Source organism: Rhinoraja longicauda, chromosome 24 (genome assembly GCF_053455715.1).
Source record: "Rhinoraja longicauda isolate Sanriku21f chromosome 24, sRhiLon1.1, whole genome shotgun sequence".
NCBI lineage: Eukaryota > Metazoa > Chordata > Chondrichthyes > Rajiformes > Arhynchobatidae > Rhinoraja > Rhinoraja longicauda.
Genome location: NC_135976.1, coordinates 17,450,785 through 17,478,252, shown reverse-complemented (window position 1 = coordinate 17,478,252; position 27,468 = coordinate 17,450,785). Strand labels below are relative to the sequence as shown.

At 41.1% G+C, this 27,468-nt stretch overlaps 1 protein-coding gene across 3 annotated transcripts in view; it reads left to right on the top strand.

Annotated features, from left to right (window-relative positions):
- Window positions 1-27,468, top strand: part of LOC144605450 (TBC1 domain family member 22B-like) — a 187,687-nt gene that overhangs the window by 35,553 nt on the left and 124,666 nt on the right. For all 3 annotated transcript variants that reach the window (XM_078420722.1, XM_078420721.1, XM_078420720.1), the window contains one exon: window positions 10,907-11,074. In XM_078420722.1, the coding sequence (XP_078276848.1) occupies window positions 10,907-11,074 (168 nt within the window). The remainder of the gene's footprint in view (window positions 1-10,906; window positions 11,075-27,468) is intronic.

Sequence of the window (27,468 nt, the reverse complement as noted above, 5' to 3'; positions counted from 1 at the left end):
ATAGCAACTGACTTCTCCAGGCCATTCAGAGGCCATTTCTCTGACTTAAAATCTTGCTGAAAAAATTAAAGGTTTATTATGTGGGGAAATTGTTCTCCCAAATCCATGTTACAACTGCATTTGATTGCCTTTGCTTGCAAGTTCTCCAAGAAGAATGCCAGCCAATTTGGAAGTATGTTGGTGTTCCTTGTCCCAATGTCAAATTCCTAAAATTCCCTACTTACTGACATTGTAGGAATACTTACAGTACAAGAATTAGGGTGGTGAGAGAGAGCGGTCTGACCAACAACATGGCTGTTGGCAATAAGGACCCCCAGCCTCTTTAAATCCATTGACAGTCTTAGGCAACTAGCAGTGCCTGATTTGCCCTCTGTGAAGTCTATAAGATTGTCTTTACTACCAGTGCATCTGGCATTGAGATATTTAAAAACTATTACACTTGAAAGATGTAATCAAAAATTAACTTGTAACAAACTAAAAATCATCTATCAATAATATTACATTCAGAATTTCTTTTTTAAATCTCTTGATTTCTACTTCCAAATCCAGAGCCCTATAATTGCCATGGGTCCTGCAATCTGTGCTTTTCCAGAGCCCTACAATCAATGTAATTGAGAGTTATCCCAGCAAGGTGGCCTTTGAGCCCACACTCAATGGGTAGTCCAGCAGTGAATTGATTTAACCTTCTGAATCTGTCATTATTTCTTGCATTTCAGTGTCAGAATCACTGCATGCATTGGAATCTGATTTACTGCAATTTAAATGGCTAACTGTGGTGACTCTAAATCACCTGGCCCAATGTGTTTATGGAGACTTTCTGTGCACAAATTAGTTGCAAGTGGCAAAATGGAAGACCAATCAGCCTGAAGAAGGGTCCCGACCCGAAGCGGTGCCTATCCATGTTCTCCTGAAATACTGCCTGATCTGCTGAGCTACTCCAGCACTCTGTTTTTATTTGTACAACAACATGTGCAGTTCCTTGTTTCTACATCCAGCTACCCATTTCCCACATTGAAACAAAAAACATAGAAGAAAGCTCTGTCATTGCTGGCAAGTGCCTTGGAATGCCTTGAGTTTGTGAATGGTACTGTATATTTGTGGGTTTTTTTATTACACAAATCCATTGTGATGTGGTGGAATTAATATGAGCTAGGTTCCTGCCTTCAGTCATTTTTATTGCATTAATTCCCCTTGTCTAACATTCTTGCCGACTCAAGGGTATTCCTGAAATCTAAAATCGGCACATCACATCTGTATACTGTTTGAGCACAGTGGTCTGCATCGATGGATGCATCGATAGGTTCTCCCAGCTTGACCAAGTGGAATTTTCCAAGTTCACCCGTTTGTAATATATTGATGCGTTTCAGATTTCCTCTTTCTCAAAGGAAAACATTTCCTTGCATTCAATGAATTCATGCTGCTTTTAAATGAATGTCCAAGAAATAGTTCTATGATAGTAAAAGAGAACATTGTCTGTTTTCCTTAACCAAATTTATAGATGTGGATGAAGGATGGGAAGAGAGCAACTGCTGAATAGGGAAATGAAAGAAAGTATTCTGGTGTTTCCAGAAATAAGACAAGACAGGTTCAAGAGACAAGTGTCAAGATTTTCATCTTGCTCCATCATGGCTTTGGGGGTGAAGTCTTTAGACTTTAGAGATAAAGCGTGGAAACAGGCCCTTCGTCCAAATAAGTCTGCGCCGATCAGCGATCAATCACCCTGTATGCTAACACTATCCTAAACACCAAGGACAATTTAACAACTTTTACAGAAGCCAATTAACCTACAAACCTGTACATCTTTGGTGTGTGTGAGGAAACCGAAGCACCTGTAGAAATCCCATGTGGTCACAGTGTGAACGAACAAACTCTGTACAGACAGCACCTGCAGTTAGGATCGAACCCGGGTCACTGGCACTGTAAGGCAACAACTCTACCGTTGTGCCACTGTGCCGTCCCACACGAGTCCTGGAGCAGTAGGCCAGTGGAGTGTTTTCCCATCGAGGTAACGGTTTATGACTTTTGACTTTACGACTTTTGCAATTGACAGAACCTTGAAAATATCAATCATTTTTAAAAGCAGACTGAAGCAATTACAAGGGCATATTCCTTGGGACGTGTTAATTTCTAGTGAAGCCAGTGAGCTGGCATGCTTGCAGAAAAATTGTAAATTGCTTGTGGGACCATCATAATCTACAAAAGTTTGCTTTGTTTTTTCTTTGTAAAGTGGGTTATCAATCTTAAACCTAAATTTCACGGTTATGTAAAATTTGCCATCTAAACACTTCGATTTTATTTTGTGTTCCTGATATTGAGTAAAGTGGATGATTTCAGTACCATGTAAAACAGCTAATTAAAGAAAAGTTAGTAGTGGGTGTTGTTTAGATATTGCCTGCATGTGTTCAGCATTTTGGAATCTGGTTTTCCGTTCCCCTTTTCAAATTACACACAATTAAAGTTTGACCATTAGCCTAATTGGAGTCAGGCAAATGAGAATCCTGTTACTACTGATGCTGATTGCTGGCAAGTGTAATGGTTGGCAGAAGATGCACTTGCTCTTTGCATTCACTTGTAATTGTGTTGGGGAATTCCTCAGCTAGTCCTGATAAACAGCTACAATTTTATGTACGTAATAGTGGGCAAATATATATACACACACACACACTTGTGACTGGTGTTGTTTACAGCCATTTTGTAATTGTCATTGTAAAGCTGCTTCTTACTCCAGTATTCTATTTTTTTTAAATAATGTCGGTTTTAAATGTCACTCTTTTGCTGGCGTATCTATAAGCAATGATATTTAATCGGTGGTAACTGTTGCCATGACAGGTCAGCACAGTGGCACAGCGGTAGAGTTGCTGCCTTACCGTGCCAGAGACCCAGGTTCAATCCTGACTATGGTTGCTGTATGTGTTGGCATTCCATCATAAAGGCCACCAGTCTTTCTGTACTCGGGTATTAGCTTCTAGCAGCAGACATATCTTCATTATCGGTCTTTCCAAGATGTTGCTCTCAGACTGAAGTCGAACTGTGCGCACAAGACCTTGTGCATCTGGTATGGTCTCCAATATTCTGCCCATGAGCCAGGATCTTCTTCAATCTTCTTCTCTTCCAGCTTAAGAAGCAGTCTGCTGCCAGTCCTCTTCATGGTTCATCTGCAGGATTCTCCTTTGTGCTAACATATCTCCATTGTGATACATCAGTAGTATTCCTTACGAAGGAGATCCTGTTTGCTACAAATGTTTGAAAGCGTTTGGTTTCATTGTTGATGTACTTAAGCACCGTTGTGCTATCGGTCCAGAAGATGGATTTGTCCAGTTGAAGCTGTAATTCCTTTCACAGCATTGTGTCAATTCTGACACCTAGGGCTGCAGCTGTAAACTCCATTCTGAGAATCATCATCTGTTTTAATGGTGCTGCTCTGGATTTTCCCATTATGAATGCAATATGCACATCTTTGCTATCTTTTACCAGTCGTCGATATGAAACAGTACCGTAGCCACTTTCACTGGCGTTTTCTTGCTTTAAAGGTAAGTCGAGACAATAGTGTCCATCTTCCTGGCTTCTCAGTTCACCATCCAGGGTAGTTCCATTTGTAACAGAGATATCTGGATGGTCATCTTCAATTTTGCCGATGATGGATTAATTTACTTTTCTACCATTGACAAAAACTGTAGCGTTCTCTGTGGAACTAGTTTTTTCAGCAATTACTGGTTGAAACGTATTCAAGGTGTGCTAGATTTTCTGGTGCAGGATCCCCTGAAGTTACCAGTTTTATCATTTCTTGACGTGAAGATTCACAATTTTCTGGTGCCACTTCAACTGAATGCAACAGCGATCCATTCTCCTCCAACACTTCAAACGGTGGTTATGGATTAACATTAGAATCCCGAACAAAGCTCTCAGCTGCTTCATCATACACAGTCATTTTAATATCTGGTAGTAGTTCAGAGTTGATCTCAGTCGTCTCTGTGCTCAGACAAGTATTTTCAGGACCAGATTCTCTAGCCAATGGATCAGTTTGGACTGCTTTGGAGGAGATGCAGGTTTTATCACAGGCCGCAATATGCCCACACATTTGAGATGGGACAACAGCATCACTCACAATTGGCTTTTCCTTCTGTTCTGTATGTTCTGGTTTCTTTTCTTTGTCCTTTTGTTCAATATGAAGTATTTCAGGATGATTTTCTTGCACCTGTGCTTCGACAGGTTTTGCAGTCGTTGCAAAATTGCTTCTGGCTGTTTGCGGCTCTAATTTTAGCCAATGTTTCCTTTTGAGCACTTCCTTTCTCCACATAAGAGTTCATCCCATCAGATGCTATCGAACTGTTTCTTGATTTCATAGCATCAAGTACATCGAGTCTTGTCTTGATTGCTGCCATTGCAGCATCTAGTTCCAATCGTTCATTCTGTCTACTCAGCTATTCCTTCTGTCTTCTGAGCTGTTCCTTCTGTTCTTCCTCTTGTCTCTTCTGTTCTTCCTCCAGTTCTTCTTGTGCCTCAATCCCATTCCTGTCTTTCAACTGTCTTTTCTTCTGTTTTTCTTCTTTGATCTCACGCTGGCTTTTCAGGGTGGCAACCCCCTGCAAGAGAATTTTGAAGATCCACAAAATGAAGAAAAACCTATTTCCTTTACAGAATCCTTTCTGATGTTGTCACCTTGGGGCTGAACATCAGATCTTGCCACAGACACACTTGTACACTACCCCTTTAAGACCACTACACCTTCCACCCCATCACAGAATCCCCCTGGTTCTCACCTTCCACCCCATCAGCCAGCGTATCCAACAAATCATCCTCCAACATTTCCGTCACCTACAACGGGACCCCACTACTGGCCACATCTTCCCATCCCCTCCCCTTTCTGCCTTCTGCAGAGACCGTTCCCTCCGTAACACCCTGGTCCACTCGTCCCTTCCTACCCAAACCACCCCATCCCCGGGCACTTTCCCCTGCAACCACAGGAGATGCAACACCTGTCCCTTTACCTCCCCCCTCAACTTCATCCAAGGACCCAAACAGTCTTTCCATGTGAGACAGAGGTTCACCTGCACCTCCTCCAACCTCATCTATTGTATCCGCTGCTCTAGATGTCAACTTCTTTACATCGGCGAAACCAAACGAAGGCTCGGCGATCGTTTCGCTCAACACCTTCGCTCAGTCCGCCTTAACCAACCTGATCTCCCGATGGCTGAGCACTTCAACTCCCCCTCCCACTCCCAGTCTGACCTTTCTATCATGGGCCTCCTCCAGTGCCATAGTGAGGCCCACCGGAAATTGGAGGAACAGCACCTCATATTTCGCTTGGGCAGCTTGCAGCCCAGCGGTATGAACATTGACTTCTCCAACTTTAGATAGTTCCTCTGTCCCTCTCTTCCCCTCCCCCTTCCCAGTTCTCCCTCTATCTTCCTGTCTTCACCTATATCCTTCCTTTGTCCCGCCCCCCTGACATCAGTCTGAAGAAGGGTCTCGACCCGAAATGTCACCCATTCCTTCTCTCCTGAGATGCTGCCTGACCTGCTGAGTTACTCCAGCATTTTGTGAAATAAACCCCTTTAAGACATGTAGACGTAAAGTCGTATCTTCAAAGGAATTCAAAACACTGATGACTTGCGATGCTCAAGGTCACTTCTTTGTTCTCAGCGTTTCAAAATTTTCAGTAGTAGCTTACAACTTCTGAAAAACAGCTTTTCCAATAAAGCAAATGCTTTACTCACTGGCTCTCGAAGGTTTCAATATTCGTAGGCAGATTAACGCAGGTAATGATCCTGATCAGTCTGTAGAATTCGGTACATGCTTGCCAGATAAAACAATCCCTGTACCGTCCAGTCAATTTCGGCTTCAAGGTTTTTGCAATAAACAATCCTTGTTCCATCTATTCGATTCACAAGCTCCAGTCTCACTAATAGAGACAGGTCTTACTTTTATCTTCACTCACCGAGGTCAGCTCTTCGTTTATTCACTCCAGCTGAGGTAATTCTTACAATATTCACTCAAAGAGCATAATTCGTACAATATAGTGGCAACTTCGATCCTTCCCATCGAGTCGTCTCCGCTTGCCACCTTCACAGAAGGAGTGGAGTGATAGTTCTTGACGCAAACAACAACAGAGAGAACTTCACGACATTTCTGTTTAATTAGTTGTTTATTGAAGTAGTGATACAAACAGATTTGTATTTTTCCTGTCATGGATCTGGTAAGAATTGTATCTTGCCTAGCTCCTCTCGTGTCTGACACATCACATCTCTGCGTTCCCAATTATATTCATAATTCTGGCTCCTCCCAGTTCATATATGCCCATATATGCATTCATCTCACGACAACCCCCAAGTGTCCAAAAATAATACAGCAAGATGCAAAATAATATAATATGCTAAGACAGCTAGTAAACACGCAAGGCTCCTACAGATACATTCTGCACAGGTGTCTCTTGAATCACCTTCCTTCCTGAATTGTGGCTTTCTCCCCACCAACATGTCAGAGCCCTTGACCGCATCTCCAATTTCTTTCCTTTCAGATTTCATCATTTGTACCCTTCTGTCTTCTCCACTTAACACCTTCAGCCTCAGTTGCCATCTCCATCCCCTTCCACACCCGACTTGTCTGCCAATCAACCCTTTCTTTCCTGGATCTACCTATCTCTTGTCAAATCTTGCCTCACCACTTAACTCTACCTCTTTCTATCAGCTATCTCCCCTCTACTCCCAACGGCAGTAAGAGGGGTCCTGACCCAACATGTCATCTGTCCATTTCCCTCCATGTATACTGCTCGGCCTGATGTTTATTTATTTTTCTCTTTCTCCCAATCCCAACAAAGAGTTTGGACGTGAGTGAAACATTACCCAGTGCTCTCTTCATGGATGCTGTCTGATATGCTGTCCAGTACTTTGTTTTTAGTTCAGTTTTTTGATCTTCATTCAATTGTTAAAAAGGATACTGGTACCTTCTTCAATGTCTTTCAGAAAGAACTCAGTAGAAGTTGTAATTACAATCAAGAACGTGATCCCGCATTTTCTGACTTTGCACTCCTTCATTATCTTGAGATTAATGCATTCATTATCTTGGATTTGTGAAAAGTTAATTTTTGACCTGTCAGAAAGTAATTGCACATTGTCAAAACTATTAATTCCTAGTTGTAGCAGATGTTTACAATCCTTACGGATCAAGAAACTTGTATTGTTCAACATGCATTGGAAAATTAGTATCTGTCCAGGTATTAGAAATATTAACAATTAGTATGCAGGCTGTCACTGGCTTCATCTTTGGGGTTTTCCTGCTAATGTTGAAATCACTTTCTGATTAACTGCTTTAATCGACTTTTTTTAATTAACTAGATCGAAGGGGAAAGAGAGACAAGTGACTTCAGTTTCCTCATTGCTTCACAAATATAGGGACATGAAAAGACACAAAATGCTTGAGTAGCTCAATGGGTCCGGCAGCTTCTCTGGAGAACATGGACAGGTGATATTTCGGGTCGGGACCTACCCCTCTTCAGACCCAACACAAATGTCACGTATCCATGTTCTCCAGAGATGCTGCTTGACCCGCTGAGCTACTTCAGCCCTTTGTGACCACTTGTGTAAACCAGCATCTGTAGTTCCTCCTTTCTAAATAGGGACTTAAAATTGCCCTTCATTTCTGTTAGGAAACTTGATAGTCAAATCATGAAAATTATTGACAATTTTAAGACTTTACTTCCTTGAATGCTTATTTTCTTTACTTTTTTAATTGTTTGCTATTATTTTCAGTAAATATACCTCTTTTAATTGACCATCCCAGTTAGACTTGATTGAAGGAACTTTAAACTCAACTAACATCATATGGGTTTTTTTAACTGTAGGGAGACCATGGGCAAGAAAGGAGTAGAGTCGGCATTTAAAAAAAAAAAGGGTTTTGTGTATTTTATGCACGTCGCAGATCCCTAAGTTTTTGATTTGAGTGTTGTCTGTGGACATTGATCTTTACATCAAAATTAATAGAGAGCATCAACAAAGATCAGATTGTTGCAGATGCAAAGATTGTGAAAGCGCTCAAATTGTAACAGGTTGTAATGTTTTTATTAAATGATTTTGATGTCTATGACCATTCTTAAATTTTTAGATTCTTGTATATAACAACAATCCTGTGACTGTGGGAATTTTTTCTCCGGGTGCTCCAGTTTCCTCCAACAGTCTAAAGATAGATGTACAAGTTAATTGGCTTCAGTAAATTGTAAAAAGAATTGTCCTTGGTCGTGTGTAGGCTAGTCTGTGTTTGGCGTGGACTCGGTGGGCTGAAGGGTCTTTTTCAATTTAAAAAGTAAAGAAAATAAGCATTCAAAGAAGGGTCTGTATTGCAAAAGTCTAAAAGTAAAGTCTAAAGAATATTTTCCAGATCCTGCCTGTATAGGCAAGGGCTGCATTTACTGATGACTTGGGAAATGAATTGAATGTTTTGGAGCCATCAGTGAACACTTCCTGACTATATGATGGAGGGCAGATTGTTAATGAAATAGTTGAAAATGATTAGATATTGAGCATTGCTCTGAGGATGTCCTGCAGTGATATCCTGGGGCAGCTAACCTCCAACAACACAACTATTATCAAGTGTATTTCCAGCTGGTGGAGTTTTCTTGTGAATCCCATTGAGTTCAGTTTAATGAGGATCTCTTGAAGCCTTCCTGTGTGAAATGCTGCCTTGATGTCGAGAGATCATTCATATCTCAACTGTTGAATTTGGCATTTTTTGACATTTAGACCAAGATGGTAATGAGAGCTTGGGTTGAGTGGGAATGACAAAGTAAAACCTTGATATTTGTGAGTATTTAATTGTTGAGTGATTTGATGATGCTACTAAGGATGCCATATTGCTAATGAGTGAAAGTAGATTTGATGCAATGGTAATTCAGTGAATTGGATTTGACCTGCTTATTGTGGATAGAAGATGCCTGGACAATTTTCCACATTGTTAGGTGGATGTCAGTTTGGAACAGAATTAGATTTGTACCATGGCAGGTGCAGCTAGTTCTGGAGCCCTTTTGTATTGCAGCAGGAATGTCTATGGTACATTCATTTTCTTGATGATAACATGTATTGAATCAAATTGGTTGAAGACTGTGTTCCTTGGTGGCAGCAATGTCGGCGGAAAACCAAGATGAATCAATCATTTTCTATTTCTGGCTGAAAATGTTATGACTCCATCAGCATTGTCTTTGGTACTTGTATGCCTATCCGAAGATGTAGATGTTCTTGGAGCTTTCTCTACATGTTAGATGATCAAATGACTATCATCCACAACTTTGCAAACTTTTATCTAATCTGTTGGGTGTGAGACAGATTAACTCCATATTGTCTGTTGTGTTTGCTGTTTTGCGCACACAACCCTGTGTTGCAGTGTGGTTACAATGGAAACTTATATTTTGGCGATGCCCCTGGCATGCTTTCCATGTCCATAGAAACCTGTTTGACCCCCTGGTTTAATGATAACCAACAAATCGGTGATCCAGTGCACCATGATGGAACGGTTAAATATTAGACTTTACTTTAGACTTTAGAGATACAACGCAAAAACAGGCCCTTTGGCCCACCGAGTGTGTGCTAACCAGTGATCATCCTGCACACTAGCACTATCCTACACACTAGGGACAATTTTAACTTTACAGAAGCCCATAAACCTGTATGTCTCTGGAGTGTGGGAGGAAACCAGAGCACCCGGAGAAAACCCATGTAGTCACAGGGAGAACGTACAAACTCCGTACAGGCTGCACCCATCGTCAGTATCGAACCCACGTCTCGGGTGCTGTAAATCAGCAGCTCTACCACTATGCCACTGTGGTGGAATATAATTCAGCTGATTATGAGTTCATGCAAGGTTTGAACTGAATACATGTTATTTTGATGATGGAGCCACAAAATATGATGGAGGTTCTGCTTTGCATGATGATGGGACTTTGTCTCTTCAGGGACTATACAGTGCTCACTTGTCATTGTTGCCATCGGTAACTGATAATTTTACATAGAGGGATTGTGGGCTTGCCCTTCGGGCTGAGTCACTCACCATCTGCTGTTGACTTGCTCTTGCCGCGGTCCTTCAAAACTGGGCCAGTGCTCTGAGGTAGCACTCACTACACAACCACATTTGGTGATGGAACAATGATAGCCAATAACCTTCCAAAGGACAGGTAATCACCGTCTTGTGAAAAGTGGATTTAATTTGATATTGTTTAGTCTAATTTAGTTTATTGTAATGTGTACTGAGGTACAGTGAAAAGCTTTTTATTGCGTGCTAACCAGCCAGTGAAAAGGCGATACATGATTACTATCAAGCCATCCATGGTGTACAGATACATGATAAAGGGAATAATGTTTAGTACAAGGCAAAGTCCAGTAAAGTCCGATTAAAGATAGGCCATGAGTCTTCAATGAAGTAGAGAGCAGCTCAGAATCGCTCTCCTGATGTTGGTAGGATGGTTCAGTTGCCTGTTAACATTGGGAAGAAATTGTCTCTAAATCTGGAGGTATGCATTTTCACACTTCTGTACTTCTTGCCTGATGGGCGAGGGGAGAATAGGAAGTGATCGGGAGGAGACTCGTCCTTGTTTATGCTGGTGGCCTTGCCGAGACAGGAATGGCATTATTTCAGCTTATTCCAATGACCAACGATGCTACAACTGAAATACAGGTGATATTGGTGTGCACCATTTTGAAGTGCTTAAGAATTGACCATATTGCTATTTGTAGTATTTTCTGTGTAATTTATTCTCGTTGAAAAACCACCACTGTGGCAATGTAAACATTTTCCTTAAGAGATCCATTGAAATAGGAGAAGCAGGTTATGGTAAGGTAACCTAATCTTTTGTTTTACTATGAAATGGGTTTTATTCAATGTTTTATTAAAGATAATGACTTTGACCTTATTTTTATTCTAGGCAGAATAACGCTCCAGAAACAGCAGTCACTCCCTATGCGGCCTGTTATTCCATTAGTGGCAAGAATTTCAGATCAGAATGCATCAGGGGCACCACCAATGACTATCAGAGAAAAGTCTCGCCAGGAAAAGTTCAGGCAGCTTTTAAGTAGTGCACATACAGATTTGGGTAAGTTCATCAAGAGGTGGGATCCACGACATTGTTTTTAGTGAAACGTATGTCATCAAGAACAAACTTTTTCCCTTTCTATACAGTATGTTGGAGGAATCGGCTTTTCTGATGAATTCTTTCTGTTTGCTAACTTTCTCGCTGTCTATTAATTCATTTCTCTTTTTCCTTTTCCGTCTCTCTCTTTTTTCAATCTTTTACTCATTTGTCTTTGCCTTTTATTTCCTTCACGGTTTGCCTTTCTTTCTTTTCTCACATTTTGCCCCCTTTCCCATCTCTTTTCTTTTCCATTCGTTTTCCCAATATAATGTTACAAAACTGAAAAGTATGTTTATTCACTTTAAACTTAATGAATGCCATTTCAACATGTTTTTTTTCCTTATAGTTTTCTCAATACCACAATACCATGATATTTTTGTGCAATGATTACCTCAGCTTCTTAGCTACATTCATACCAACTAATCCATAACTTCATAAACTGGATTTTCTACCCCGAATATTACATATTGTGACAACCAGATCTTCTATGTAATCTTCATGTACCAGTGAAAATGAATTTGAGTTGACTGAAATATCCATGATTATCAAAGTAGACAGAACAATATAAGGAAAACTTTAAAGCAGAGCATTTATAAACTTCTATAAATATTTTTAAAATATTTATAAATTAGTACTAAGAGACCAGAAATATGTTTTGTTTTATAATTTTCTGGAGCATTTCTTGCAATCTGATTTTTATTTTTGTAATCCAGTGTTTTGTTAGTTTCTATATATACAAAAAAGCAGTCTGTGTAAAACTACAAAAGAGATCTAGAAGTTTAACTAAACTTTGCTGGTTAAAACCTGTGGTAAGTTAATGGAACAAATTTTGGGGTCAGAAATGCAGGTTTTTTAGTGCAGTGCAGCTAACCGTTACAGATTTATATAGCAGTCTGTATTGTGTGTATATATCATATTAAAGGTGTACCAAAAGGTAACATACCTTGCATTACCTTTGCTGCAGTTCGTAACGTCTGGAGAGTAAAATCTCTCAGTATTAGAAACAGAAACATAGAAAATAGGTGTAGGAGGAGGCTAATTGGCCCTTCGAGCCAGCACCGCCATTCATTGTGATCATGACTGATCATCCACGATCAGTAGGCCACCTTCTCCCCATGTCCCTTGATTTCACTAGCCCCCAGAGCTCTATCTAACTCTCTCCCATAGCCTCAAGAGTTAAATCTAACTCTCTCTTGAAAACATCCAGTGAATTGGCCTCCACTGCCTTCTGTGGCAGAGAATTCCACAGATTCACAACTCTCTGGGTGAAAAAGTTTCTTCTCGCAGTTTTAAAAGGTCTCCCCTTTATTCTTAGACTGTGGCCCATGGTTCTGGACTCCCCCAACATTGGGAACATTTTTCCTGCATCTAGCTTGTCCAGTCCTTATATCATTTTATACGTCTCTACAAGATCCTCTCTCATCCTTTTAAACTTCAGTGAATACAAGCCCAGTCTTTCCAATCTTTTCTCAAATGACAGTCCCGCCATCCCGTGGATTAACCTCGTGAACCTACAATGCACTGCCTCAATAGCAAGGATGTCCTTCCTTAAATTGGGCCCTATACAACTGCAGGACCTCTTTGCTCCTATACTCAAATCCTCTCGTTATGAAGGCTAACAAGCTATTAGCTTTCTTCACTGCCTGCTGTACCTGCACGCTTACTTCCAGTGACTGGTACACAAGGACACCCAGGTCCCGTTGCACTTCCCCTTTACCTAATCTGACACCATTGAGATATTAATCTGCCTCCTTGTTTGTGCCGCCAAAGTGGATATTGTGGTTTATCAACTTTTTTTTTGCTTCAGAGTAAGGTTTTCAATTTGCATTCATCTACATTTAATAGATATTTAGCATTTAAGTATGATTATTTTTTGTCAGTGGCTGCCAGTATTTACATAAGTGATAGGAGCAGAATGAAGACGTTCAGCCCTATCTAGTCTATTCAGAATCAGAATCAGAATTACCTTTATTGTCATCCAAAAAAAACAAGTCTTTTGGACGAGATTTCGTCACCCACAGTCGAACAGTAAGAGCAATAAAATAAGCAATTACACAACCACAAACCAACACGGCCGCGGGACACCATTCTGCTTTAGTTAAACATTTTGTTCAAGATGGCCGCGCCGTTGTGTTTGGCTGCCTGCCACTGTATGTTTCTTTTTTTTCCTAATCAGATGTGCAGCATTTTGGTCAACGTGGGTTGTTTTTAAATGTGCTATACAAATAAAATTGACTTGACTTGACTTAACAATACAAAAAAAAAGAAACATCCATCACAGTGAGTCTCCTCCAGTCAACTCCTCACTGTGATGGAAGGCCAAAATGTCTTTTCTCTTCCCCTGCCGTCTTCTCCCACGGTCAGGCTGTTGAAGTTGCCAGGCCGCGCCGGATGGTGAAAGGTCCGCAGCGGGCCGACCCAAGCCCCGTGATCCGGGGCGGGCGAAGACGCTGCCGCTGCACGTCGGGGCGGTCGTGACTCCCGACATTGAAGCCCCCGCCGAGCAGAGAAAAATCCCACAGCCTATTTCAGGCCACGCCAGATGGTGAAAGGTCCTCGGCGGGCCAACCCAAGCCCCGCGATTCGGGGCGGGCGAACACGCTGCCGCTGCCGGAGCTCCCGATGTCGGCCCCCACCCAGGGGGCTGCGAACTTCCGACATCCACGCGGCCCGCGCCTAAGCCTCCGCCGAAGCCACCATTCAATCTGCTGATCTATCTTTCCTTCTTAACCCAATTCTCCTGCCTTCTCCCCATAACCCCTGACCCCTGTACTAATCAAGAATCTATCTATCTCTGTCTAAAAAATATCCATTGACGGCCTCCACAGCCTTTTGTGGCAATAAATTCCACAGATTCACCACCCTCTGACTAAATAAATTCCTCCTCATCTCCTTCCTAAAGGAACGTCCTTTAATTCTGAGGCTATGACCTCTGGTCCTAGATTCTCCCACTATCTTTATAAATACTTGGCGAAGATCATAAATGGACATCAAATATGATAATTTTATTTTCTGAATTAGCTTGCATTGTTTTGGTTGATTGGAAGAACACTAATCTCTTTCTCTGTAGCTAGAATGTGATGGTTAATGAGCTTTTCTTGGGAGTATTGCTTAGGGTAGCACAGCTGTTGCACTTCAACTCCTATTTTCTTCATGTTTCAATTACTTGAGTCTAATCACATACAAAAGGAGACTGAATGCAAACTTGTCAGGGATGACTTGCTCATGCGAGCATTGTCACTGAGATTGATGACTGGAAAAATTATCAGGAAACTGCATTCTCACTTGCACTTGAAATGCTTTTTGAATCTGTCATTTACTTCAGCTTTTTCTCAGGGCATGAAATATTTCAAGTTGAATTGCTGTTCCAGCAGTAACTGTGATAATCTCAATTAATAAGCTGTTTCTGTAGATCAAGCCCGTTGATAAAGAAACGATAATTCTTGAATGTGACACAAGATGGTGCTAGCATGCTGAAGGAAGACAATTTGAGACTAAGCTGAAGTTGCCTCAGTGTGGATATATCTCCAGTGTCATTAATATAATGAATTTAAACTGTTTATCCATCTTTAGAAATGCAAGCTCAAGAAGCAGCTATCAGATGCTGATTGTAAATTTTGCTTCCCTTCTTGTTATTAGGAATGAAGCAACCTTGAAATGTAAAGCATACTACATGGCAGTCTCATTATTATAATTTAGGAAAAGGTGTAAGCATGAGAAAGATGGATTTCACCACCTCCATGTCTAACATTCTGTAGGGTTAGTTCACGCACTCGCACAAACAATAAAGAAGATATTTCTATATACTAAATGGTTTTGAGTAGGTTCTGCCCATGAATACTACTTGATTTGAATAGTCAATTTCAGCTGTTGTATATGAATTATACTCTTCGGTGGTATGATGAAATACACTAAATAGGTTGTTATTTGGTATTGGTTTATTGTTGCATGTGCAGAGAAATAGTGAAATACCTTATTCTGTGTGCAATTTAGTCATAATCATGCTACAAGTACAATCAAATCGTACATAAGTACAAGAAGTTGTGTAAAGAGAAAAATACCAGAGTGCAGAATATAGGGTTACAGCTACAGAAATAATACAGAATTAAAAACAATTCTGTTTTGGCTGCAAAATGGAAGGTTATAATATCAGGACTATACTCTTGGCTCATGAGAGGTGCATTAAAAGTTCAGATAACACCAAGGAAGAAGCTGTTCCTCAATCTGATTGTACATGCTTTCAAGCTTTTATATCTTCTGCCTGTCAGAAGAGGGGAGAAAAGGGAATGCCTGCAGTGCAAGTGGTCCTTTATTATGTTAGCTGCTTTCCTGAGGCAGTGTGAAATGCAGGTAGAGTCAATGGGGTAGAGGCCAGTTTGCACGATGGACTGGCCAATCACAAACTTTGCGATTTCTTGCAGTTTTGGGCAGAAATGTTGCCAAACCAACGTGATGCATCTTGATAGAATGCGTTCCATGATGCATCTGTAGAAATTGCTAAAAGTTATTGGGAATATAATTAGAGACCTAGAATGCATCCTTGCGGGGCACTGGTGTTGAGAATTACCGTGGAGGATATTGTGTCATCTATCCTCCCTGTTTTTGTGGTCTGTGGGTTAGGAAGTCGTAAATCCAGTTGCAGAGAGGGGTGCTAATTCCTAGGTTCAGGAGTTTGGAGATGTGTTGGTGACTTGGGGTTGAGACACTTATACTTATGGTTGGAGGACCCATTTGTGTTTGTACTAGCTGTGTTTAGCATATATTATTTTGTATCTTGTAGTATTTTTCGACACTTGGGAGTTGTCGTGAGATGAATACATATTTGGGCATAATGTACTGGGAGGAGTCAGAACTAGGTACTATCTGGGAATGCAGAGACGGGATACGTCAGACTTGGAGGAGCTTGACAAGATATAGTTCTCCAGACCTATGATGAGAGAAAAGTTTGGATAAATACAAATCTGTTTATATTACTACTTCAATAAACGACTAATTAAAGTGAAACATCTTTAAGATCTCTCTGTTGTTGGTTTGGGTGAAGATCAAACACTCCAGGCTTCGTGAAGTGGTGGCAGGCAGAAAGGACTTTATTGTAAGGACTGAAGTTGCCACTACACAAAAAGTAAGAACTATCCTCTATGAGTGAAAAAAGTAAAGCCTGTCTCTAAACAGCCGTTTAATTTAACAATTGGTCCTATGAGTGAGACTGAAGCTTGTGAAGTGACTGAACGGAACAAGGATTGTTTTATTTCAAAAACCTTGAAGCCGAATTAGACTGGACAGGGTCATTACCTACGCTAATCTGACTAACGGAGATTGCAAACTTCGAAAACCAGCGGGAAAAGTGAGTACAGCATTAAGCTTTATTGGAAAAGCTGTATTTCAGTTGTATTGAAAAACTGCTCCTGAAAACCATGGAAAGCTGAGAACAGAGAAGTGACGTTGAGCATCACAAGATATCAGTTTGTTTTGAATTCTTGTGAAGATACGAGTTTACGTCAATGGGTCTTAAAGGGATAGTGATGTACAAGTGTGTCTGTGGTTAGATCTGATGTTTTCGCCACGAGGTGGCAACATCAGAAAGGATTCCGTAAAGGAAAATGGTTTTTCCTTCAGTTCTCTTGAAATGGGTTGCTGCCCTGAAAAGCCAGCGTGAGATTGAGGAAGAAGAAGAAGAAAGAAAGGAAAAGACAGTTGAAAATAAAAGAAGAACAACTGAGAAGAAGGAAAGAACAATTGAAAGATATTGCATTGTTAATTGAAAAGATAGAGAAAAGAAACCGGATACTATTAGAATATGTAAAATAGAAAAAAAAGGCGCAAACTGCCAGAAGTAGTTTTGCAATGACTGCAAAACCTGTAGAATCACAGGGGCAAGAAAATCATCCTGAAATACTTCACATTAAACAAAAGGACAAAGAAAAGAAACCAGAATATACAGAACAGAAGGAAAAGCCAATTGCGAGTGATGCTGTTCTCCCATCTCAAACGTGTGGGCAAATTGGTGATGAAACCTGCATCTTCTCCATTGTACCAGTACAAGTAAAGAGCCACAAGGGGAGTACAGTGTTGCAAACATATGCATTTTTGAATCATGGAAGTTCATCTACCTTCTGCACAGAAACTTTGATAAGAAGGCTGAACATTTCAGGACAAAGGACCAAGATTCTCCTGCATATCATGAATCAAGTGAAGCCTGTGACCAGTCATCTTATCTCAGGTTTGGAAATATCTAGGCTGGACTAAGATGATTTTATTCAACTATCGGATGTGTTCACACATAAGACCATGCCTGTTTCCCAGCTAAACATTCCCAGACAAGAAGACCTGAAACAATGGCCTTACTTGAAGGATATCAAGATTCCTGAAATAGTCTCTGGCATTGACCTACTCATCGGGACAAATGCTTCAAAGGTATTGGAACCTTGGGAGCTGGTCAAAAGCCAAGGGGATGGACCATACGCTGTGAAAACCCTCCTGGGATGGGTCATCTATGGTCCCCTGAGAAGAACCCAATCAGCAGGGATGGAAATGGATGCCCTGCTACTGCTGTCAATCGAATATCCATTACAAACCTAGAGGAGCTTCTGGTCAAACAATACAATCACGACTTCAGTGAGAGAACCAGCAAGGAAACGGAGGAAATGTCCAGAGAAGAGGTAAAGTTCTTGGACATTATGAATCGTTCAGCAAGGATGACAGATGGACACTATTGTCTAGACTTACTTTTTAAGCAAGAAAACGCCAGCAGGCCAAATAATCGTTGCAGAGCATCCAGAGCTTGAAATGCAAGTTTGGCAAGAATGAGAAGTTTTATGATGAATATACTTCTTTCCTCACAGAAATGATTAACAATGGTTATGCTGAAAAGGTACCAGTGGACCTGCTGAATTGAAGTGATGGGAACTCTGGTACATCCCTCACCACGGGGTGTATCACTCAAAGAAAGGAACTGTAAGAGTGGTCTTTAACTGTGGTGCAGTCTTCAAAGGAACATCACGTAACTGCCAACTGCTGCAAGGTCCGGACCTAACCAACTCACTCATTGGAGTTCTCATCAGATTCAGCCAAGAACCGGTTGCTTTGATGGCTGATATCAAAACAATGTTTCATCAGGTCAAGGTATCAGAAAAGCATGTTGACTATCTGCGATTTCTGTGGTGGCCCGATGGTGATGTACAACAAGATCTTGTTGAATACCGGATGAAGGTACATCTTTTTGGAGCCGTGTTGTCACCAAGTTGTGCAAACTTTGCATTAAGAAAAACTGCTGAGGCCAACAAAGCTCGCTTCCCTGAAGAGGTGACAAACACGGTAAAGAAAAACTTGTATGTGGATGATTGTTTAAAATCCATGTCTTCGGAACAGGAAGCAGTTCAGACGGTATAAGACCTGACTGCAATCTGCCAAATTGGAGGATTCATGCTGTCATGGTGGATCAGCCGTTCTATATTGGCATCCATTACTCAAGAAAACAGAACCAAAGAGATCAAGGAGTTGGACTTGGACAAAGACAATCTGCCAATGGAAAGAGCACTGGGATTGCGCTGGTGCGTTGAAACTAATGTGTTCAAGTTCAGAATTTCTGTACAGGAACGACCATGCACGAGACGTGGCATCTTGTCTGTAGTCAGCTCTATATACGACCCTTTAGGATTTCTAGCACCATTTGCTCTGCCAGCCAAGCTGATTATGCAGGAGTTCTGCAAGGAGAAACTTGGATGGGATGAAAACATACCCCAAATCTTCTCTCAGCGATGGACGGGATGGCTAGCAGATCTCAACAAGATTGTGGAGTTTAAAGTGGACCGGTGCATGAAGCCTGCAAGGTCAAATCAGATATGCACAGCTGCACCACTTTTCAGACACCAGCTAAAGTAGCCACGGTACTGTTTCATATCTAAGACTGGAAAACGATAGCAAAGAGGTGCATATTGCATTCATAATGAGAAAATCCATAGTGGCACCATTGAAACAGATGAATATTCCCAGGATGGAGCTCACAGCTGCAGTCCTAGGTGTCAAGAGTTGACACAATGCTGCAAAAAGAATGACAGCTTCAACTGGACAAATCCATCTTCTAAACCGAGAGCACAACGGTGCTTAAGTACATCAACAACGAAACCAAACGCTTTCAAACATTTGTAGCAAACAGAATCTTTTTTGTAAGGGATGCTACTGATGTATCACAATGGAGATATTTTAGCACAAAGGAGAATCCTGCAGATGAAGCATCTAGAGGACTTACAGCAGACCGCTTCTTAAGCTGTAATAGATGGATCAAAGGACCAGAATTTCTCGGTAAATGAGACAGAGAATGGCCAAAACCTCACTTGGAATCTGCAATCTCTGCTAATGATCCAGAAATCAAACAAGACATTACAATGAATTGTCAAGGATCCTTTGAACTCCACACACTCTCTGATCACCTATTTCTCTTCGTGGAGGAATCTGAAGACTGCCATAGCTTGGCTTCTTAAAGTAAAGACAATACTCTTGCAGCAGACTCAAAAGAGAAAGGAAATTCAGACTGCTGTGAGTAGCCTTGAAAAGGATCCTGGCAAACTGAAAGAGAAGGTTGAAAAGGAGATGCAAACCTTTAAAGCAACGCTCCGCAGATAATGTTTATGTCCTGAAGATCTTTCCCAGGCAGAAAGCGTAATTATCTCTTTCAGTCAAAGACAAAGATTCAAAGAAGAACTATCAGCACCAGAAAGTGGTGGTATTACCAAGTGGTGGTAATACCATCAAAAGAAGCAGTCATTTGTACAAACTGGATCCGGTGCCGTATGATGGACTTCTGAGAGTAGGCGGTCGCCTGAATAGACTAGCGATGCCTGAAGAGGCTAAGCATCCTATTATTTTCTCGAAGGACCTTCACATATCAACACTACTGTTACGACATATCCATGAACAGCTCGGTCATGGAGGAAGAAATCATATGCTGCCTCGTCTCCTTAAAAGATACTGGATTGTAAAAGCTAACTCCGCTGCAAGGAAAATCATAACAGACTGCGTTGTGTGTAAACGACAGCGGGGAAGAGTTGGGGAACAAAAGATGTCAGATTTGCCCCAGTGAGAATTCTACCAGACAAGCCTCCATTTACAGATGTAGGACTACTTCGGTCCTATAGAGATCAAAAGCGGACGAAGTTTTGTTAAAAGGTATGGTGTAATCTTCACCTGCATGGCAAGCAGGGCAGTACATCTTGAAGTTGCATATACATTTGATACAGACACCTACTTCAATGCATTATGACGATTCATTTGTCGACGAGGTCGTTTCATCTTTAAGATCAGACAATGGCACAAATTTCATCGCAGCGGAAAGAGAATTGAGAGAAGCATTCAATAGCTTGAATCAGGACAAGATCAGGATGCTATGCTTCTGCAAGGGATAATAAGGTGGTACTTTAACCCTCCACCAGGTTGAAGAATCACTAAAGTAGATTAGATGCCAACATATAGTGCATACTTTTAATTTTGATTATGTGTGAAGTTTTTATGGCTCCTTTTAATGTTTACTAGACCAAGTGGACCCGTTGGGCCCAAACCTCTCCTGCATTGGTGCAGCACCCTCTCCTACGCCCCTCCCTCCCCTCCCCACTTCCTCTTCCCCCTCTCCATCCCCCTTAACCCCCCTTATCCACCCCCCCTTCCCACCCCCCCACCTCCCTCTCCCTCCCTCCCTCTTCCTTCCCTCCCTCCCGAGGAGATAGATTTAAACTTTAAAATGTGAATAACTTTAAAAATATAACACCGATTTCAATAAAACTACTTGTTTTACCATTAAAGTGATGACGGTGAGTAAGGTGGGCCTAAAAATGTCACGCTATCATGTACCGTTTTGGCTGTAGTTCGATCACAAATAAACAAACAAACGAGAGTTTTAGTATATAGATTAATAATTGTTTCGTTATATACGTAGAGCAATTAGGGGCCGGTGTGTAGGAGCCATTTGTGTTTGTACTAGCTGTTTAGCATATCATTAGATTTTTTATCTTGCTGCATTATTTTGGGACATTTGGGGGTTGTTGTGAGATTAATACAAAGATAGGCATAATGTACTGGGAGGAATCAGAGCTAGGAATGCAGAGACGGGATACCTCAGACTCGGAGGAGCTTGACAAGATATAGTTCTCCAGACCTATGACGAGGGAAAAGCTTGGATAAATACAAATCTGTTTATATTACTACTTCAACAAACAACTAATTAAACTGAAATGTCTTTAAGATCTCTCTGTTGTTGGTTAGCGTGAAGATCGATCACTCCAGCCTTCATGAAGTGGTGGCAGGAGGAGAGGACTTTATTGTAAGGACTGAATAAATACAATCTTTGGTATACTGTCATTGCTGCAATTGTATAAAGTTATGACAAGCACCAATTTATTTCAGTGGGTATATTTTGCAGACTATTGTCAATGTAAAAGTAACAGGATTTAAATATTTAAATTATTTTGCTGCTGTTTTACAAACATACACTTTTTAACATTCAGGCAATTATTTGTTTCGATAATGTCCAAAATTTGACTTCAGTCATTTTTTTAAAAAGATATTAAATAACAGATTAAGATTAATTTAGGAGCTGTCTGCAGAAGGGTCTCGACCATAAAAACAACAGCAGTCCATGTTCTCCAGAGATGCTGCCTGACCCGCTGAATTACTCCAGTACTTTGTCTCTTTCTTTGGTAAACCAGCTGCAGTTCCTTGTTTCTGCTCTAAGTTCAGGAGCTCATTTATTTCTTGTCAGTCAATTATGGAAAGGCAAGTAAAGATAGAAAATGCTGGAAACACTGCAGGTTGAGCTGAAACCTGAGCTCTTTTCAATCTTGATAAACCGTCCCTAACTGACTGAGTATTTCCAGCATTTTCCTTTACATTTCTAACATCTGTGATACTGCATTTTAAATTATGGAGTGGTACCTGCATATGAAAAATGATGCATTCATGCAAGAATAAACTAATTTTATATTGATGCTTTGTTCTGCTGTTTCTGCAAACTCAGCCACATGCAGCTGCAAAGTAAATTTACTGGATTTATTAAATTGGTGATCTTCATATGTCACAGTTATTGAAGACTGGTCTTTCCTTGGCATCTGTTCAGCCCGGTGTTTACGGATGCTGGGTGAGTGCAGAAAGTATTAATGAATGTGATGGTTTCTGACTCGTGATGTTAATTGTGCTGGAGACTAAAGGAGTGAATGATGATTCATCGTGACTGCCTTAATCTCCATCATCATAGAAACCAATCAACCAATTCCTTTCAGTCTGCACGATTGAAAAGTAGACTAAGAACACTTGGAAAATGCCAAAGTTATTAGACTAGACACAAAGGGTGGTAAGTGTATGGAACAAGCTGTCAGAGGAGGTTGTTGAGATAGGTACTATTGCAACGTTTAAGAAACTTTTAGACAGATACATGGATAGGACGGGTTGGGAGGGATATGTGCCAAACACAGGCAGGTGGGAGTAGGTAGGACCACGTTGGTTGGTGTGGGCAATTTGGACCGAAGGGTCTGTTTCCAAACTGTATGAGTCTCTATTACTCTAGTCAGTATCCAATCTGCAGTATCAAATGCCAATTGATTGCACCAATTGCTCCTTTCTGAGAGATGCTCAGCATTTCAAAGTTCAAGGCCCAGGACAATAAATATAACAAAAACCTTTGCAGGTTTTCATCATAGCCTCGTCTCCTTGTATTACTGCCGACTTCTTCCTTGGTGTGGTCTCTAGGTTTTCCTTTGCCAGTGAAACTCTTTCCTCAGACACCCTCCCAGATCTTGTCAGCGGTGGCTGTGGAAGGTGAATGGACAGCGCAATGGCGGGTAGACGTATCGGTTCACTGAGCTGCTGGAGTCTCTGCAGTGTTCTGGGAATCGCGTGGATCGAACAAGAACGGAGGCTCCACGGAGATTGGACTAGTGCGCAGATCGGATGTTGCCTGCAGCGGCACGGAGCGACGATGGAGGAAATCGACAGTATCGCCAGGGCAGGCCATCACCTGCAATACGAACCCGCCACCGCCAGCACAACGGACCTTTAAGGCCAAGATAAGACTCTATTTTAAGAGCTCAAAACCTGAAGGTCTCAATACAGTGCCGGAAACGTGGCAACTCTTTGTGTACTGCCCTGGTGAAGTCTACTATTCTTACACTACAATCATAGCACTTTTGTACTTATTTATGGTTGTGCTTACTTATAGTATGATTTTACTGAATTGTATGCAAAATAAAAAATTTCACTGTGTCTAGGTATACATGACAAAGTACCATTGAACCATTAAACCATTCCTGCTGTAGTCACATCACCTAGCTGTTTCAGTACAGTGACTCCACAGGGCATCTATCTTCTGCTGCTCCTAAATCCAGAGATCCTGTCTCTAAAACCATGTTGTCCCTAAACCCACAACATTTCGATCCACAGCATTGACCAATCAACTGACTTAAAAAATTATGTGAGTGTAGTATTTGATCAAGTGTAGGTATAAAGAAATCTTGGTGATAATGACATCAATGGTTATTAAGGGAGCGACACTCTAAGCTTGGAGTCGGATCTTGCATAAAGATTAATAGCAGTCAATCATTTCAGCCTAACCATATTGTTACAGGAGTTCTTCGGGGGATTGCTCTTGCTTTGTGTTTTTAGGGCAGAGTGGCGGAGTAGTTGTCTTACAGCACCAGAGACCCGGGTTCGATCCTGACTATGGGTGCCGTTTGTATGTTGTATGTTCTCTCTATGTATGTTCTCAATATGACCGCACGAGTTTTCTCTGGGTTCTCTAGTTTCTCTGCACACTCCAAGGACGCACAGGTTTGTAGGTTAATTGGCTCTGATAAGTTGTAAAATTGTCCCAAGTGTGTAGGATACTGTTTGTGTATGGGGTGATCGCTGGTCGGTGTGAACCCGGTGGGCCGAAGGGCCTATTTCTCCAGTGTATCTCTAAAGTTTAAAGTCTGATCTTTTGTGGTCATTTGGTCTGTCCTCTTTTCCATCCTTTCATAGACTGAACATTTTGTTCCCATTCCCTCCTTTCCGCCTTATTTTATCTTAAAGATGTTTAGCTGTATTTTGTCTTCCAATTTGACTAATGATCATTGGCTTGATATACATTCATCTCCACAGTTGCTCATTGAAATTTGATTCCTTTGACACCAAATGCAAAATACTCCTCAATCTTCAACTATTATGGAGGCATGGGGAACTGCAAATGTTGGTTTACACAAAAAGTACTGGAGTAACTCAACGGGTCAGGCAGCATCTGGAGGCTGTGGATGAGTGACGTTTCTGGTTGGAAGCCTTAAGACAGATTGTAGTAGAGGGCTGGAAGCTGGAAGAGAAGTGGGGGTGGGACAAAACCAGGCAAATGATAGGTGGATACAGACGAGAGTAGTTTTGATTGACAGATGGGTGGACATTGAACTATTATGAACATCTTTGGTTTCGTCCAATCATCCTGTTTGCCATTTAATCTCTGCTGCAGTTTGCACTTTCCTGCAAATATTCTCTTTTACTCGCTACTCTCTTTCCAGTTCTCATCAAAGGTCATTGGCTTTAAACATTGGTCTTCTGTATCTTTCAGTCTGGAGAAGTGTTCCGACCCGAAATGCCACCTATTCCTTTTCTCTTCCTGACCCACTGAGTTATTCCAGCATTTTGTGTCTATCTTTGGTGTAAACCAGCATCTGCAGTTCTTTCCTGCACATTAATTGTTTCTTTCTCAGCATATGTTGGCAACCCTGCTGAATTTTTACCGTATTTTGTTAATATTTCCAGTAATGTAACATTTTGCTTCATTAATACAAATGTTTTTTAGTCTCTACTAATTCCTTATTTACCAACCACGACCCCCTCTCCCATTTGCGGCTCGGCCCACTGAGTTCCTCCAGCAGTTTGTTTTTTTGCTACTGATTCCAGAATCTGCAGTCTCCTGTGTCTTTATTTCAATCAGTCTATGTGAATGGTTAAATGGAAGAATAATTTGCTTGGGTTCCTCTTTCTGACGACTGGCCAGCTCTCACTGTTGGAAATGTGCACTTGGGTTTCAGTTGAGGATTGCGTTGTGCCTTGATGTGATATGACTTATGTTCACATGGCTTATGAGTGCGTGCTATTTTTGCTTCACACTGAAAGAATGAGAACTTTGGCAATCCACAAACAGTCCATGGTGCCATAAACACAGTGAGATAGTGCCAGTGGGGGAAGGAAAGACAGGAGAGTTGGCAGATTGAAGGGAAGAAAGAACTCTGGATATGACAGGCAGCTGGCAGAGTTAATCCTAGGATTTTGTTGCTTCATTGTCTTCCTAAGTTTCTCCTTGTGGAAGAAGGAGCCAGAAAACGGAAGTGAAAATGTAAGACTGCAGAGCTGGTGCAAAGTGCGATTCTCGAAAACCTGATATCCATGAGACTTTGCTTTAAAATTCCGTGAGCTCCATGTTCTGAACCCCTGAGGGCATACTTTTTGTTTGCTTTTTGGATGCCAAATTACTTCTTATGGTGTTCTTTGGTCGTTCCATATGATTTAGCTTTCCACTTCGAATGTCTTTGTGACAGTGAAGACATGATATCAAGATGAGTACCAAGTAAATGTAAATTTGTAGGAATGAACTGCAGATGCTGGCTTACACCATAGAGACATAAAATGCAGGCAGCATCTTTGGATTGAAGGATTGGGCAACATTTCGTGTTGAGACAGCAAAACACAAAGTGCTGGAGGAAGTCAGCAGGTCAGACCATATCTGTGGAGGGAATGAACAAGCGACGTTTTGGGCTAGTGCTAACAAAACACACGTGGCCATGGTAGCGCGTTTAGGTCTGGACAGGTGACATTTCGAGGTGAGACCCTTCTTCAGGCTGGAGAATGCTGAGAAAACTCATGCAGCTGTAGTAGGGAGTCTGTCAGAACATGTAGTAGGGAGTCTGTCAGTATGTAGGTTAATTGGCTGGGTAAATGTAAAAATTGTCCCTAGTGGGTGTAGGATAGTGTTAATGTACTGGGCGGCACGGACTTGGAGGGCCGAAAAGGCCTGTTTCCGGCTGTATATATATGATATGATATGATATGGCTGAAGAGCAGGAGATTAGTGGGAATCACAGAGGGTGAGCAGTGAGTGAGGGTCTCACAGAACTCTCCTCAGAGGAGAATTTTGTCAAAGTAGGCATGCTTTGAGGAGATTTCACAGTGCAGCAGTGAACTAAAATTTTACATAAAATTTCAAAAGCAATCTGCTCAGTAGTGAGGAATATGGTGGCTCGAGCCAATTCTGAAACACTCGTGGAGTTCTCAACCTTAGACGAGGAAATTGCCCTTATGTAGAATTACATAGAATTAGTGTACAGGTGATCGATGGTCGGTGTGGACTTGGTGTGCCGAAGGGCCTGTTTCCACACTGTATCTCTATAAACTCTAAATTTATCAAAGATCCTTTGTATAAATTAAAATCCAAGGAAGTAGACTGATGTATTTGAAGCTTAAATGGGACTCGTCAAAATTACTACAATGTGATACAGTCGAACATTTTTGAAACATTAATACAAAGGTTGGAGAAACAGAAGGCCAGCATATTAAGAAATATTGTTAAAGAAGCTAAGGTGTGGGAAGAAAGGCATTGTATAAGATGACTTAAAGGAAAGAATTGAAGTGGAAAATAGTTAAACAATGCATAAATTATTTATGTTGAAGGCAGATTTTGACAATTTCTTTGAATAGTTTGAATCGTCCCATTGTTACATCACGTATGCAAACCTAAGTCAATAAATTCCTTAACTGCACAAAGTGCTTTCTTGATGCAGTTAGATCACATTATTTAAAAAAAAGTAAATTCATCTTCCTCTGTGATAGAATACCATAGTCCTCAGAATCGTGAATGCACCTATGAAGTCTTGCAAAAAAATCCTCACTGGTTTTATTCTGTATAAATTTTGTAAGCATCCATGGAGGAATATTTATATTCCTCTCTTCTATCTGTTTGTTTATTGACAGGTTAGTGGTTAATGATTCTATTATTTTTTGCTATGTTATAAATTATGATCTTTACGAACATCTGTGAAGAAAGTCATTACACTGCCGCTTGGGAGCCTCGTGTTTCTTGGATTTATGAAGCTGACATAAAGCCAGCAAGAATTGCCCTTTTTACACAGCATCTAATCAGTGGAGTAACACTGGACTCTCTGCATCCCCTCTTCCATTTACACTCTCAGCATTCTAATAGAATGGAACTAATTGTGCCAAACTGCTGTGAGTGAAACTCCTACGAGCGTATGAAGAACCAGGGGGTCACAGTGTAAGAATAAGGGGTAGGCCATTTTGGACTGAGGCGAGGAAAAACTTTTTCACCCAGAGAGTTTTGAATTTGT